At 51.1% G+C, this 17017-nt stretch overlaps 3 protein-coding genes across 3 annotated transcripts; 1 reads left to right on the top strand and 2 right to left on the bottom strand.

The window, feature by feature from the left end:
- Positions 1-509: 509 nt before the first annotated feature.
- Positions 510-7029, bottom strand: STEHIDRAFT_163956 (uncharacterized protein; the record flags this gene model as incomplete). The annotated part of the gene is made up of 17 exons (XM_007311685.1): positions 510-563; positions 617-676; positions 734-862; positions 967-1272; positions 1332-1601; positions 1674-1757; positions 1808-1884; positions 2680-4234; positions 4290-4575; positions 5041-5714; positions 5784-5880; positions 5911-5999; positions 6065-6115; positions 6209-6315; positions 6386-6668; positions 6751-6804; positions 6865-7029. 17 exons carry the CDS (start codon positions 7027-7029, stop codon positions 510-512), a joined length of 4341 nt encoding a protein of 1446 aa, XP_007311747.1.
- Positions 7030-7516: 487 nt separating this feature from the next.
- Positions 7517-8416, top strand: STEHIDRAFT_163955 (uncharacterized protein; the record flags this gene model as incomplete). The annotated part of the gene is made up of 1 exon (XM_007311684.1): positions 7517-8416. One exon carries the CDS (start codon positions 7517-7519, stop codon positions 8414-8416), a length of 900 nt encoding a protein of 299 aa, XP_007311746.1.
- Positions 8417-9730: 1314 nt separating this feature from the next.
- Positions 9731-9901, bottom strand: STEHIDRAFT_28907 (uncharacterized protein; the record flags this gene model as incomplete). The annotated part of the gene is made up of 1 exon (XM_007311647.1): positions 9731-9901. A coding segment is annotated over one exon (171 nt), but the record flags the coding sequence as incomplete, so codon positions are not given.
- Positions 9902-17017: the final 7116 nt, after the last annotated feature.

Raw genomic sequence — 17017 nt, 5'->3', positions numbered from 1 at the left:
AAAGCGGTTTAGACGACTGTACATGGCATCTTGCTTGACATTGAAACCACAAATAATCTCATAACCGTAGCGACAAGAACGGAAAGTGCTGCCAATCATAAAATATAGAAAACGGAAGAGACGAAGCAGGATGAAGGGTCAAGATCGGAGGCTAACGCACGGAGAGCTCGAGGATTCGGATACGCTACCCCATAGCAAAATGATATGAAAGTGATCAAACTACGTGAGCAAGCTGGGTTTTGTATGGTAGGGCCCAGACCGACAAGAAAGACAAATCAGGACAGACACAGACGAGAAGGGCTTAGAGTCGAATTAGGGACAGACAAGTCCTCGGAAACGGTGCAAGCTGAAACAAAGCAAATGTGAACAAGCAGAGTGATATGCCCGCCAAATGTGGCTCGTAGAGACTACTGGATCAACCAGTTAAAGAGTGGCCCCTGCGCCAGTACAAAAGGCATGTTAACTCAAAACTTCCAATACGGATTGAAAGGATCCCGTATGATCGACACTTACTTTTTTTTCTTGGGCGTCACAGGGCCCTTCGCTTTCTTGTTGGTGGAGGACTAAATGTGGGAAGGTCACCAAGAGTCAATATGCATATATCAAGGAGTCTTACCTGAGAAGTATTACTTGGACCCGCTTGAGCTTTGCGTTTATTTCTGATAGGGGGATCGTCCTGTGTAGTCACCCGCTGTTAGTCGATGCAAGAGAAACCCAGGAACAAGATGCTTACGGAGACCACATTATCCTTCTTCATATTAGCCGTCCTGTTTTCACCCGTGGCCTCCATGTTCGTTCTGTTCTTCCTCCCTTCCTTCGGCGCTTTGAGGGGCTCCGGATTGACGTCCACGCCCGCCATAATCTACATCGGCAGCATGTTAAAATGTCATGCATGAATGTGGCGAAATCAGAGTTGGCAACAACACTTGCCTTAGCCGATTCAATGCCCCACACAGCAGCGTATACCGCAGATATACGCTCATGAGACTCGGACTCAACCAAGTCCACTTTTGTCTTTGTGGCCTCTTCATCGTCAATGTCCATATCATCCTCATCCTTAGCCTCATCCAGAGCATCCACACGACTCCCGCCAGCCTCGCCGTCAACATCTATAGGTCTGTAACGGTCACCACCTACATCTGAATTGGATCCTTCATCTTCTGAGTCGAAAGAGTCCCATCCTGGAAAAAGCGGGAATGGTGCAAGGACCGACGAGCCACCAGAAGTCGCGTTCCCGAGACCAGGAGTCTGAGAAGTGCTGGGACCAGATACCTGAACAAGAGCAAATGATCCATCAATATGAGCCAAAAATTGACGAATGTGTGACACACCTCTGCACGCTGTTTGCCCTTCTCCTGTGCGGTGAATCGGACACTATCTTGGTAGATCTCGGGCGCGGGTGTTATATCTTGGGCGAACTGCAGAGCCCACCTGAGTTGGCTCATGACTTTTGACACAATGTCATCACTGGCCTGATCTAAAATATTACGAGGCAATACTGAGATATGCGCGCAGGCCTCCTGAAAAGCCTTATCCCCTGCAAAAGCGGTCTCAAGTTTCCCTGTCACAACCGCCCATAACGCTTCAGACACCGAAGCACCCTTCAGCGCACATAGATGAAGCATTAATGATGGGACATCTGGATAAATGAGCTAGATAAGGGCGGTACATACTTTTGTGTACGGCATGGCTCCATCCGAAGAGATCTCAGTGATCGACTCTGACTCTGGACTCTCATCGCGCAAGACCTCGTTACGCTGCGTGGTCAATGAGATCGCAGAAAATATGTGCATGTTGATATACGCACATTAAGATGACCCGCTAGTGCGCTAGTCGAGCCCTCAGTTACAAGCAGCACGTCGGCAGGCGTCGCGGGCGGTGTGACTGTGAATGACCAGGAGTTAGATGCGTGCGGAAAGCTCACACAAAGAGTGAACATGAAATAGAGCTAACGGCATTGTTTGACGCCTCTATTGGACTTTACGGCTTCACGAGGAGGGGTCTTCATGACTGAAGTAAAGGGGGCGGAGAGAGCTCGTCAGCAGCTCTTCCTTCGACGGTTGGGTCCTTATATGCTCCCGAGCTACTGCCCAAAGAGGATACTCCAGACAGGCGGGAGTGACGTTGACGGAGATCTCTGCTCGTCAGTTCGAACGGAACACTTGCAACAGATCACACACCCTGCAACAGGATCGCATGAAAGTGAGGAATAACATGGCCAGAGTTTTATGCGGGCCCATTTCAACATGAAGTCGTTAAAAGGACACAGTTCAGGTCTTGGTTATCAGAGTAGAGCAGCCAATCCACATTGTCATCCCGCACCGGAGCACGGTCAGAGGGAGGTCGCACTGTCGGAGGGAGGTCAAGGCGGAAGTCAGTCAGAAGTAGCTCGGAAGTCCGATTGGCCTCGGATGGAAGAAGCCTTGAATTGTCATGTGATTTGCGCCACTTCTCGTGCATCTGTGGCCCAGTGGCGCAATCTAGACCATTCAAGAAGAGAGTCGTTGGTTTTCACTGTATTGGATCTTACTGCTCTGCTCGACAGTCAAATCGCCCAGCTCAAGATATCTACATGACCAAGAACACCAAAAACAGTCCCAAAGTCCATGAGCCACTGCGGCACCAAAGCGCTCACGAATACAATGAAGATACACAGCCTTCTCTATCAGCAGAAAATACAGCCCTTGTCTATGACACTATGATCATCGCCAGTACTATCATCTTGCCCCTCCAATCCCTCATGATCATTATCCCCTCGTACCCTCCCCATCTTCCCATCATCGCTACCAGCATCAACCATAATTTCCGAAACTGCCTCAACCCTCTGAGCCCCATATGCTGTTCCTTCCTCGAATGACATTCGCAAGTCCAAGATAAGCGGAGCCCAGATCTCGACCCAGTTATGGTGATTCAGAGATATAGGATTCCAAACAGGAGCCGGAATGGGCCAAGTGTCATCCTCCAGCAATCCTACGCGGATTTGAGTAAACATCGGGAGACATTTCGTTAAGAATCGACAGCTTTGCCGAGTGACCGTAAATATGTCCTGAGATGGAAATTGCGTGAAGCCGAGATGGACGATCTTGAGGGAACACCGTTGCCGGCGCGCAAACCAGTCGTCTGCTATGACAGGCTTTATACGGATGTCATTGTCGATTCGCAGGCACAAGCCGAGTTCGAGAAGGTGGGGGAGGTGGGCAACACAGTGTTCCACTGACTGCAAGCTGGGGCGACTACCTCCAATACTGGACGGATTCGGATTGAGATACAAGATCTCAATATTTGGAAGGGCATGTGCGATGGAAAGAACCTCCTGATCATCAAGCTCCATGGTATATGTATCGTATATGGTGAGCCTCGTGAGCGATCGCGCACTCGATATCGGTTGTAAAAGATCCCAGGTGAGCGCTGGGTGGTTATGGCTATGGTACGGCAATATCTGCGCCGTGTTTGCATGTAAGTTCAGCACAAGAGAGTGCAATGAGGTGCACTCGGTGCTGATGACTCCAGACAGGTGACGAATGGACGCTCTACGAGAGTCGGCATCGTGGATGTATCGGAAGGAGAGGTCGGTGAGCGAGGATGGGATTTCCGGCTGCGTCTGTAGAAATCTTGCAAGTGCGTCACATGACGATGCAACTGATAGCGAAGTGATGCCGCTGGACACACTGATGGGTGCAGTAAATTCCGCAGGCCAAGGAAATGAGTCGAATGAGCTGGTACTCGATGGGTCAATCTCGTTCTGGAAGAATGATGCATGAAGGGAAGTGAGGGAGGTTGTTTTGCGCCCAAGTGTCTCCAAAAACTCATGGCACAAGACGTGTGCGGGAAGAGTCAGAGATTTTAGACTGTGTTGCTCATGAATGAATGGCACAACAACATCGAGGAAGAATGAGAGATTGTCGGGACTCGAGGTTGCAGTGAGTGTGACGTTGTTCAAGGCGGGGTATGACCGTGAAAAGTGGGTAAGAAAGGCACCACGCGTGATACTATGCCCGGGTGTATCGACTCGAAGAGCGAGCCTCTTGATGCCTTTGCCAAAGACGTTCAGCTGGAAGACCTCGCTATTCAGATCACCGTTGAAAGAGACCAGGTCGGCGAAGAGCGGTCGGGCCCCATGTGAGGTACGTATCAGTCTTCTGGAGAGCTGGCCATGATCACGGCCTTGAAGATCATCGAAGAGATGACGAACTCGCAAGGTGTAGAAAGTGATTCGTAGGTATGCAGAGAGCTCCTGAGGGAGGGTTAAATTGTAATTTACATAGAAGAAGATCAGGTGTTTTACGCACCACAGGATCAACTCTATCAGTATTGGTAGGTGTCACATTCCCCGGAACCCCCCATCCTCCCTGACCTGTCTGTCCCCAAGAAGACGCATTGGCAACTTCCTCCACAACTACAAGGGAACGAGCCATGCACAAGACATCGGACCACTCGACAGTGGCCCAGAGTCCGTTAAGCGCCTCTTCAGACATGGAGCAACAGGTCTGAGCGAGACGGGCGCTTGACTTCTTGTCGAGATTTGCTATGACAAGACGTAGTGCATCCTCATTTAGATCCATGAGGGTGAGGGTCCTTGTGCATGGCATGAGTGGTGTGCTTCCCAAGAAAAGGTAGCATTGAAGGCATACCGCGGCTCGACAGCAAGAACTGTCCTCTCAATGTTGGTCGCGTTCATGGTGGTGGTTGGGGATCAAGAGAAGGTACGTGATATGGGGCTGGACTTACCTGGTAACCCAATGTCTATATCTCCAGTGCCACTGATGCGGATATCAATCAGATGTGTTCCGTTTCAGGAAAGCACATTGTCCCAGTAGTGATGGGCATCCCTCAGTCGAGATGTCGGTACGGGTGTAAGTATTAAAAGGGGCCAGAGATGGCATGGTCCATCTAAAGTTGATTTTGTTCACAGGCATTGGGGAAGAATGCATTGCCCGCTTTTCAATCTCTCTGCAAGTATATCTCTTCCAGTTTCCAATCCATAATTTCTTGGACGGTGTCACGGATTCATTATAGCGCAAAGACCATGTAAATACAAACATATGGGCTTCAAACAGGGGCACCAGGAACGTAAAGGCCAGATTGTCGTGTCCGCCAACGACGTCGTTCTCGTACCCGTAGATACAATCCGAGATGCCGGTGCTGTTCGAATCGTTGCATTCGTTCATGAGGCCGGCGAAGATATTGAGCCCCCAAACGGCGTAAGGGATCATATACACGATAGCCAGCATGGCTGCGTCAAAGATACGAGACGCGCCGGAAAGGACGAGCGACTCGAACGTTGCCTGCATCTTCTCGACGAGCGTGATGAGCCTCAGTGCGCGGAGCACCTTAAACGCCCTCGTGAACCGACTGAGCCCACGGATGAAGATGAGGCGCGTTGTGACGTTGACGACTATGCATGCCATGATGGCGAAATCGAGCACATTCCAGATACTACAGACGTACGCGTTCGGGGTGAAGAGGAAGCCGCCGGCGATGATATTGATGATGAGCTCGATGGCGAGCATGAGCCCTGATACGGCCTCTGAGAGATTGAACCATGAGCCGCGGTTGTGTCTGTATAGGTTGTAGAAATTGCGGCGGAAGATCGGGGTCGTGATGCTTTCGACGACGCTGCCACCGATGACGGTCAGGAGGATGGTGTGTGCCGTGGCGGACGTCGGCCGTCCGAATATCCATTCGCCGTCTGCGGGTCTGCCGACGGACTGGCACTAGCGACGGAAAGCGTCATTCTGCGAAAACACCCAGAACATCTTGGCGTAGGATGGATGGTCCCGGACGAGATCCGCCGTTTGGGCCCTGCGATCATGAAGCGCGTCATTCATCTCCTCTGCGGCAGCGACATTGTGACCAAACGAGGCGAGCAGCTCTTTGGAGCTCCCCCATCATGTATCAGCGATGACACACGTAGCGCCAATGAACAACTGCTGCAGCACGCTCAACGACTTGCTCGTTACGTGTTCCGAACCGCTCCTCTTCCCGTCCACCTTGCGTTTCTGATAACGATCCAAATTAATTCTCACCACCTAACGACGAATTGGATAGAAAAGCCCAAACTCACACTACTCATCCTCTCCATCCCCGGCAGTCCATAATCCTGCACCAACGCCTTCTACATTGGCAACGCCAAGTTCGACGGCAGACTCTCCACGACAATCGCCTTCGGAGACGGACTCAACCGCTGATAGGGATTGAGCTTCCTGACCCAGGTCGCCTTGACTCTCTGCGGCTGGTGGGTCGCCGAGTAATCGTCCGTCTGTCGGACTCGTTTCGATTCTTCGGCGATGTTGAAGTTCCCGTCGATGACGATAACTGTGGTTTCGTGCGAAGAGCGACGTAATTGTCCTCAGAACGGTTCGAGGAGAAGGAAGGTGACACGTACAAATCGCGAAGAAAAACCAAGCCGAAAAAAAACAGATGATCGCCGTCTGTCCGAGCCCCGACTCCGTGTCCGCCGAATTGTACAACACCGCCATCCAATTGTCAGACGAGGAGATCTGATACACCGCGAGGAAGGACGTGTAGATCTGTCTGAAGGTCATGTTATCGTCCGCGGTGAGGTCGCCCTGGAGGAGCTGGAGCGCGGCGAGGGCGGCGAGGAAGTTCACGAGGAGGAGGAAGAGCGTCATGTTCGCGAGACCGTACATGTCTCCGAACACGGAGAGCTATATATCCACACACGCACACACGCACACACGCAGCTCTCAGCAGAGGGCTCACAGGAGTGAGACGACAAGACGAACGCACCAATAAGGGCTTCATCCTCCGTATCTTCGATATCACCGGATAAAACCTCATCAACTAAAAGATCGTCAACCACGGATACACCTCCGAATCCCTCACCACCGGAATCTGATTCACACTACTGCCTAGCGCGAGCATGAGGTCGAGCCAATTCTGGCCCTTGGCAAAGAACGCCCGCCAGTCCGGGAAATGCATGGCGATGCGGATGAGGATCTCGATGTCGAAGGCGATTGTGACTCCAAGCACGCCGATGGTAAGGATGTCCTGGTGGGTCGAGTTCATGTCGATTCCTTTCGTCGCTTAGATGACAAGGGAGAAGAGCGCGAGGGCGACCCAGCACCAGCGGATGTGTTCGGAGAGGTGGCAGATGCGGTTCGGTTTGTATAGTGATTCGGAGGCCACCCAGGCGTCACCTTGTTCGTCTGTGATTTGGAGGCTAAGATTCACGATTGTGGGGATCAGAAAGAGGACGTGAGGGAGATGGGGTTGGATTTACGAGGTCAGTCCGGAAAATCCCGACGTGCTCAGGTGGCACTGCTGACTGACCCACACGTTCTTGTGGCCAACGACCACAACACGGGTATGATGCACTTATCTTCACATACATCCTTTTGTTAATTCCTTTCTATGCAGCACCTTGTCAATACTTTATTCTGCTAGTCCTCAACCTGTGCCCCTTATTAACACGGTTTGAACAGGTGGGCCATATCGATTTACATTGTTCACATTCAGGAAACAAACTCATTGTTACCTCACTTTTCTTCGTAGTATGGGACATTACAGGACTGCCCGAAGACCAAGAACTCGCTGTTCTATATCCACATCACTTGCCACATCACGCAAACTATTCCTCGACTTCGTTATCGACTCTTCTCGTCTCACCAACTCTCGCTATCTGACAACATCCAAGCTTGAGCAAGCAATCGACCAAGATCGAGACCGATACCTCGCATGGCGAGAGCATGCGCCTTCTCGTTTACACATCAATGGACCAGACGGCCCCTTTGTCGCAAGTCGTATTCTGACCAGGGGTGGGCTCTTCAGTGCACTTCTCTTCCGAGCCATCACATTCGGTGCGCCAGCTCTGTACGACCACCCGGGATACTTTGCGGATATGGCTGCCTGGCTCCAGTTTTACGACCCATCAAAACCCGCATCCTACTACTGCAAGACTACGGTTTACGGCAATGGTGTTCATCGTGGACCCCAGAATGCTGCGCAGCTCTGGGAAGCCAGCGCGTCTCTGCTGGAGATGCTACAGGGCTCAGAGCAACCGTCGTTCAACAACGTGTGGCACCATCTCGTCTTTGCAAGAGGAGAGGGAGGGTTGATGATGTATCCGACAGTCGGCAAGTTGATCGGTTATCTACTCTGTGTAGATTTGGTTTATGCGGGTGTGCTGCATGAACCGTCATCTCAGGAATTAGGAGATATTGTTGCAGATGTAGCCAAGGGAGCCCGAGATGGCATGGTCCGTCTAAAGTTGATTCGTGCACGGGCATCGAAGAAGAATGTATCGCTGGCTTTTCAGTCTCTCTGCATGTATCTTTCTTCTCAGTATAATGTCCCTCATCTCTCCGGCTGTCTCAACGGATTCATTGTAGAGCATGGATTGTGTAAATACAAACGCCTGGCCAAGAGGCACGGTAGACAGTATCGGCTTCCGTGATTTTGTTCTGGGTACCTACAGAATGCATCGAAATACAATTAATGTCAGTATGTTCAACTTACTTTTGCACAAGAGGGTGATTTGACATGAGTGGTAGTACGAGGAAGTGTGGGGAAAGAGTGTGTGGCCCATGCTTCAGCCAGGTGCCACAGAGGGTGCTTTTTCTCGTGGCCGAGGGTGTTCGGCCACGAGAAAAAGCACCCTCTGTGGCACTGGCGGATTTTGTGGCCAGCATCCAGACTGCCTTGAGCGAACCTTGACTCCCTCTCTGTCAGTCTCCTCACATACAGCTGACACTTCATCAGCAAACCAGTCAAGTCAGTTTTGACGTGTTTTGGGCAGTTTCAGGCCTTACGAACAGGGCGGAACTGGTAAACTGCCGAACTGAATTACAGGACTCCAAAGAACTACATATGTACTTATGCGACGGAGCCCTATGGAATGGGTGCGGATATATGCTAGTAAGCAAGACTGAACATTGAACAAGGAAAGAGATCAGCTCCTCCAATCGAAAAAGAAACACAGTATCAGTATAAGGTACAAAGTCGTACAACATGTGTGAATGTCCGCTCAAGATACTCGGGAGTGCATCAATATTGATACCACGAAAGGTGGGTTATCGCAAGCACATACCCATAAGGTCTAACAACAGGTTGAGAGCGCAGGAGTAACGCAATCCTTAACGTTGAAGCCTAGCGTTCGCCGATACGTGTGGTGAGTACGCGTGGTCTCGTGGAAGGGAGGATGTGGGACCGTCAGACCGGCGTCTTTGAGGATCTTGATCGCCAGTTCCTCCATCCCGTTCGTTTTCGCCGTCAGATAGGCGAGGGGGTCTGAACGTGTTCAGGTCGTAAGTTAAGTTAACAATAATGAAAAAGCAGAAAAAAAGTAAATGTGGGGATGTGAGGCTATAACTTACACATTCCGACCTCGCGCAGGATCACGATCCGTCCAGCGACATCCCCCGCGAACAGCGCGTTATGGAATCTCGACATCGGGTCTCCCCGCGCGCCCGCAATCTTCTTCATTTTCGACAGCTTGCCGGTGTTGCCCGTTGTGAGGTACAAGAACGATAGCCGGTCGAAGTTTTTCGTCTGCTGATACGCTTTTTCGACGATTTAGATATATTTCGAATCAGCCACGAGTGCACGACAACGATCAGCGAGGATGGATGGATGGCCGACCTTGTGGTTGCCCTGCTTGAGAGCCTGCTGCGCCAGCCTGTTCGGAACGGCATGACGCTGGCTTAGAGGTAGCAGGGGTAGAAGGGTGCCTCGATACTGGGAAGAGGGATAGTGGAAAGAAAACACGCACCTCAACGTTAAAGCAAACAATCTCGATCAAACACCCCATCTTATGCGAAATCGAATCTACAACCTCCATCAACGCCGCATCGTTGAACGTCTTCGAAATCCTACTCGGGTTCACCGCACACATCGCATAGTTGGACCTGTTCTGGGAATCACGCTCCACCTCATGCTGCATCGTGATTCCACGATAGAACAACATCGACCAAGGACGAGATTGGGAGCACGTCGGCGATGGAAGCGAGCGCGGAGTACTCTCCGAGCGAATTTCATGAAAGTGAGGAGACGGAAGGGAAGGGAAGGGAAGTGGAGGGAGGGAAAGTGAGAGGCGGCAAATGCATACAAGTCAGTACACAAAAGAATGGTACGGTTGTTCCACGTACCTATTTGCCCTTCAACCTAGCTGATTTCCTCTTCCTACCCCTCTCTACCTCTCTCATCCTTCCATCTGAGTTTCGGAGCGAGTTCGTCGTGGCGCGGTGTGGGGGTGCGACAGATCGTGGATTGGGTCGGAGAGGATGAGGGTGCTGTGTGGCGGGAGGGTGTGGATGGAATGGGGGAGCTAGGCTGGGTGCGCGACGGGGATAGCCTAGGCGGTGGAAGTCGATAGGGCTGCCCAGGACGACGCGCTTGAAGGGGGGCATGTCGAGAGGGCGGGAGAGACGCGGGGTCTTGACGTTGAAGCCTAGCGGTCGTTGATACGCGTGGTTTCGTGAACAGGAGGAGGTGGAAGGGAAGGGAAGTGGAGGGAAGGGAAGTGAGAACAGGTCAGTACACGAAGGGACGTCAGGGTTGTGGCACGCACCTGAAGCCCATTCCCTCTCGCCTCTTCGTACCGCTCTCTACCTCTTCCATACTCGTATCCGGGGTTCTTGTCGAGTTCGTCGTGTGGTTGAGGCGAGACGGCGGCGGCGTAGACGAGCCGTTGAGTGCGCGTTGATGTGAGCAGCAACACAACGCGTTCGACGAGCGAAAGCGACGAAATTCAAACTCCGCCGGCTTTCACCGGCGCGCGGCCGCCTTCAAAATCGTCGAAATATTCATGGATGCAATTCGTTCCCAAATTTGGAAACGAATTGAATCCATTCTGCCGAGCATCCGAGTTTGCGGCACTTTTGACTCTCCGCTTACACTTCGACGCCTACTCGCGTTCGTTGATCTCGCCCAACTCCATCGCTTCTCGTCTACCTCCGTCGTCCTGTGCCTTCGGTCTTGACCAAGTCTGCTCTTGCTGTTCTGCTACTCTCTATTCAGTCTTGGTGAGGCTTTGTCCTGCTATCGTTTGTTATATCTGGCTATCTAATGAAGCTGCTTTTCTGCGTCTAGCGATGACACTGACCCGTGCGCAAAAGGATCGAAAGAATCTATGTGCTGCAAGGTGCGCCGTGATAATATTTTGCTCTAAATACTACTGATACTATTTGCTTAACCTATAGGCTTCGTGCATCAAAACGCGATCTTTTCAGAAACTTGGATGCATCACAAATTGTAACTCGTGCGCACAAGGATGATACTCGTGCCGCCAAAGTCAAAGAGAAAGCCAAGCTCGCTCGCAACAACAAACTCGAGTCCCCTTCTCCCCCTCTCCCTAACCCTCCAACCCGAGTACTTTCACCTCCGCCTATTTCTCCAGCCCGCGAACCTTCACCTCCACCTGTTCCCCCGCCCCATGAACCTTCGCCTCCGCCACCTCTCGCTCCTCCGCATCCAAGTATCTGTTCGACCTCAATAATAGGCCTTCCTGCCGGCACTTGCATACCACCCCGTGTCTATCCTATACTTCTGGAACTCAAGGATAAACTCAGAGAGTTCAGGATGGATTTAGGGAAAGATGGAGTGGCAGAGATGTATGAGAAATTTCAGGTTGACAGCCGTACGTTCCTCCACCTCTGGCGTCTCGATATACAGGCCACTCTCCGGGATTCGAAATGTATCGACACGACACGGCAAAAGCGCGACCGTTGGTCCGCAGTTTGTTCACATGGACAAGCTGTATTGAAAGAGTTAGCGGGTGTTCTTGGTCTTTGGGTCCCACCTTTGTCTCTACGGGGTATGCTCAGGTGGAATGTGCGCAATGTAGAGCCCCTTCTTCAGTTTCTGCAGCTCTTGGTGCTGTTGATTGAGGAAGAAATGCTGTCCTGGCTCACGAAAGGCCAATGGGTGCCGTCGTCAGACAATTCGGTGAAAGACGCTCTCATGAAGGTGATCATGTTGCTCCGTTAGTGTGGTATATGATGCTGAGTGATATGTTCATCAGAAAATAACCACGGTCGGCTCTAATGTCATGTTCAAGAGGAATCACGACGAGTTCACCCTAAGGTGTCTTCTCCCTGGCGGCTGGCTTACAGGCGATGTCATCAACTTTTTCTGTGGTTCATGGCAGCCACCTCTGAGTGACCGAGTCGCTATCTTCAAGACAGGCTTCTGGACGGTTTGTCTAGGTCGTCTGGTTGAGAAGCCTCATGTTGAGTCCTTGAAGGGCAGCAAGCTAGAGGCTGAATGGGAGCATGTTTTCCAGTACCGTGTGGGTGGCGATCGACGTGTGCGTATATATATTCAGGATATATATTCTCTATACTGATTTATCTGCCTTCTCCAAGATTGACAGGTTGTCAGCGCGCCTGAAAGATGCACAAGCACCCACCAGGTTCATTATCCCAATCCACGACTGCGAGAACCACTGGATTGTGGCCCACATCGACATCCCTGGTAAATCGATCATTTTGTACGACAGCTTTGAGCCGACGTATAATGCCAATAAGGGTATCAATGATAGGACCAAAACTGTGCATTGGAAGTATGTAAAGGTATGTTTCGTGATCGCGCTTCCCTACATAGATGCCCATTAATATCTGGATCAGGTTTTGTCCATGTTTACGAGGAAGGTTATGAAGGCTCTGGGCTTAGGGATTCCCGAGTTCAAGTTCTGGACAATTGAGCCTCATCAGGAGGTAAGTTCACTTTTGAATCTCTTTTCTGAATTTGTCGTCAATGCTCAGACCTATTAGGTCCCCTTCCAAGCTAACGGGTTTGATTGCGGTATATTCACCCTCCTATTTATCCAACATCTTCTCCATGGCTCCCTTGATGCGGAAGGAGTGCCTCTGGAATACCGATTCAACATGAAGGATCCCAAAGGACGTGTGGCGGGCGATTTATGTGGCACAAGGCTTGCATTGGTGGAGGAGCTACTGGGTTATGCTGAGCGTAAGGATCCAGAACGCAAGAATGTTGGGGCTGCTGATCTTATTGAGATTCCTTCAGACTCTAAGGATGAGTTGTGACGTTGACTACTGCAGCAATCTGATTTCATTTTTGTTTTTCGTGCGTCTTTGGTGCAATTTGAAATTATCCTCTGAACCTCCTGGACGTCCAGGAAGGTGCCACACTGGTGCCACATGACGACTCTTCATCCCACGATGGCTGCTATCATGATACGATCTCTATTTTCTCATATCTCTTTCTCTCACCTACTATCTTCTAGCCTCCTGCGATTGAACTCACTCAGCCTATTGAGCATTAAGGTGCGTCTATTACCACTGCTGAGGTATATCGTATCGCTGATACATTCAACTAGATGCGTCCCTCCCATCACAAAATATCTTCCAAACCTAAACTACGATCTGTCCAATCATACAACTCCCAATCCTCCTCCACTTTACCCCTCATCACTCAAAAAATCCAACACAAAGAGATACAACGACTCAACAGCATTGCGCACGGACGTACGTACCCTCATCTGGCGTATCAACCAATCGTCCTCACAGTTCGTGTGACTGACCTACTTCTGAACCATTCCAGTCTTCGAAGCATTCCCCATCATCTTCATCGAACGCCACAACCTCTCCATCTCCCAAACCGGCCTCATCTTCCTCAGCCTCGCAATCGGTGCCTCCCTCGGCGCCCTCCTCAACCACTCTTCACTGTTGAGATGTATCACAAAGTGCGTTCCGCCACCCTCCCAGCTCTTCTTCACCACTCACCAGTTCTTAACCGAACCGTCTGTTTCGTACTTAGCTCGGTATAAATTGGGTGTCTACACTCATCGCCGGGATCGCCCTCGTACTTGCGCCGATACCGTTCTTGTTCTTCAAGTATGCAGCGAGGATTAGACAGGGGAGTCGGTTTGCGCCTTGTACGGTATGATTTGTTCCTTTTCTTCTTGGCAGAGTTTTGAGTGGTGCTGATGCTGTGCGTGGTCGACAGCGATCTCCTCCGGTGAACGATTCGGAGCACGCATATCGTTCAACTGTCGGTAGTTCTGGCGCGGCTTTCGAGGGCTTCTAGGTGTATCGTCGGGATTAGCATGAGATGAAGTCGTTGGTTTGGGTTTCTGCATGATTATCGTCAGTCAAGCGGAAGCAGGAAATCTTAATTCAGGAGAAATAGATATAAAGTACCTTCAAACTTGCCCCACTTCCCACCTTTTTCTTTTTGCTCTTTCCCAGCATGGTGAAGCGAACTTAAGAGATCACTGCTAGCAAAAATTTGGAGTGTATGGGCCGGGGTACCTGAGGATATAAAGCGTAGACTGCAGGCAACTAGGGGGCGAAGGGCACGCTGATGGCGGTCAACGAAGGAAAACGCGTCCTGGACATCATTTGGTGAGAACGAACGACGAAGAAGCGCCGGAGACCGCTTTAGGAAGGCCTCCGGTGCTTGCCGATCAGTTCGCGTTTAAGCCCCAGCCGGACCCTGCCCCCTCCCCCTTCCGGTTTATTATTTCATTCATGCTGCTCCTTTGATTGTACAGCACGGGCCAGAGCGACCTAATCATTCCAGCAAGACATACCAAACTGTAGGTTGCTCACGGCATGATTATCGGGACCACAAGACTAATATTCTACACGCCAGGAGGATACTAATATGTGTACTGGTGAGGCACATGACGATACCACTTGGAGAGATTTGGACAATATGGTGGGTGAAGTTTTTATTCGGTTTATCTGAATCGCTAATAATGTGTACTCCCATTTCCTAACACACACGTACCAATTGCACCTCTACCTTTCTCAGGATACCAGCAGTGCTGCAGAATTCGATGAGCACAGCGGCACTCAGGCACCTGGAGGTGCGCAATCCATAATTTCTCGGTTGATGTCCAGCTCATACCTGTACACGATCAGCTGACCCCCAGGACTCAATGAGTGCATCGCCAAACACTGACTTGCAAGAATTGGCACCATTCAACACTATTCGGCGAAGCATGTCTTCCCTCCACCTTAACCAACTATCTATCCGTAAAGGCCCCTCCCTCGTCCCTGCCAGTGCGAATCGTTTGAACCAAACTCTTTCCTTTAGATCTTGACGAAACACCAGGTGCGGGGCCCTCACAGCACGTTCATCATGAGCGTCCCGGTATGTCCGTATAATACATATGCCATTGAAATACTGACTCTTTCCGCAATCGCTCAGCCCCGGTGACAGAGCCACCAAACGTGGCTGGACCAATAAAAGTGGGGGACTACGCTGCTCCCGGTAAGCTCGCACTTGGACAGCACAGAATATCTGAATCCTTATATTCTTCCACAGCCAACTTCGGGTCAATCAGAGATATGGGAAGGGACGACACTCAGAAACATATTAGCCGGAATCAGGTTAATGGTACGCTCCTTCATCAAAGCTCTCTGTACACCACTCATCTCGCTACCAGGGGTCATCCTTGACTCTCAGGAAACGAAGACTGAGGAGGCTGGGATCGGCCTCGAACAATTCGGTTTCAATGCTCTTCCTACCAATGACTGTACGTCACTACTCTCTGTGACTGCAATTCCACTTGAGTCTCACACTCTGAGCACAGACGACGTCAAACTTCCGTTTGGCATGCCAAAACATGGTGTGAACGCCGTGTGGCCCGACCTGGACAGATTCATATTCCCCGAGGCTGCCAAGTTCCATGGACCCGAGCTTCCTGCACGTCTCATCCCTCCAGCAGCAACTCAGCCACCACGAGGGTCTACGTATCCTGACTCCCACGAATGGATTCTTCGGGAGGATAACAGGTTCGCGCGTCATCGCTGCTACGTCCAGGACAAGAGCATGCTCCTCGACGCCACGATGAGGGAGAAGAGCCACAACCTTCACATTGTCACACCGCCGAACGTCAATGCAGACTACGACCAGCAAACAAAGAAAATCACCTCCCGTCCGATCCCTGGCATGGTGCAGATGATCCCTGGAGTTCCTCATGTCTGGTTCCTCGATGGCGACCCACGCAAGATTATGTTTGCCGGTTCCTGCGAGACACTCCAATCCCTGCAGTACCATCCGGAAATCGCGACCATCACAGCAAAATGCAAACGTTTGTTCATCCTCATCATGGGCCGTCCCGCCACTGCCACCGAGGCCGAAGTCATGCCGCTCTGGGCGTATGCGTTTCTGAAGCTCAATCAGCGGGCGACAAAGGGGAAGAAGATGAACCTGGTGGTCACTTTCAAGTACGATGGCTCTTTCAGCTTTGGTGCCACTCTTGAGCAAGGCGAGGGGCGTGGTCGGGTGGTACCCGCGATTCAGGTAGCCACTCCGGAGATGTGAGCTCAGATCCGTGAAATCTTCGAAATCATCAACTATCTGTTCCGCCAAGTCGTGTCGTGGTCTCTGTCTAAGCAGGATATGGAGATCAATGACTTCCATGCCTGGATCAACAACCTCTTTTCCCTCGGTGGGATGGATCCAGGTTCGACATCTCTGCAATTGAATGTTTCGTCTTCAATGTCTGGAGGCGACATGATCAAGAGTATCGGAGAGGTACAGGGGAAGTGGCACGTGGATTGGCTTGATCATATCGCCATGATCACGCTCTTTATCCTTCTCTTTCGGTTGCCACCAGGTATGCTCTACACCTTATATCTCTGAATCTGAGGCTGATGTGTATACTTTTACAGGTGCAGACCCTGGCCCATTCCTGCTGGGTCGTCCTGGTCTCTACTGCCGTGAGCTCGACGTCTGGATCGTGTTTGTGATGTTCAATGGCAAGGATCTCCATTCTGGGTTTGCACCATTCAGTATCGACCATGGTTCCACCTTCGAAATGGACGACCTGAAGGGAATTGGTGATGCTTGGGACCAGGCCGATGAAGTCTCACGTTGTGGCTTGGTCTACTATACCAGTGATGTCACTGCTGAGCGCTCCAGTTCTTATGCTGTCACGCCCTCTACGGGCTTTGGGAATTTCGGGACTCAGAGCAGTAGTGAACTGCGCTCGCGCAACTTCGCACAGGATGGCCAGTTCATGCTTGGGTCGCCTTTGGATGCGTCGAGCCGCCTTGCCCATGAAATGACCTTCGAGTTCTTG

Source organism: Stereum hirsutum, assembly GCF_000264905.1.
Source record: "Stereum hirsutum FP-91666 SS1 unplaced genomic scaffold STEHIscaffold_30, whole genome shotgun sequence".
Taxonomy (NCBI): Eukaryota; Fungi; Basidiomycota; class Agaricomycetes; order Russulales; family Stereaceae; genus Stereum; species Stereum hirsutum.
This window is presented reverse-complemented; position numbering and strand designations above follow the sequence as displayed.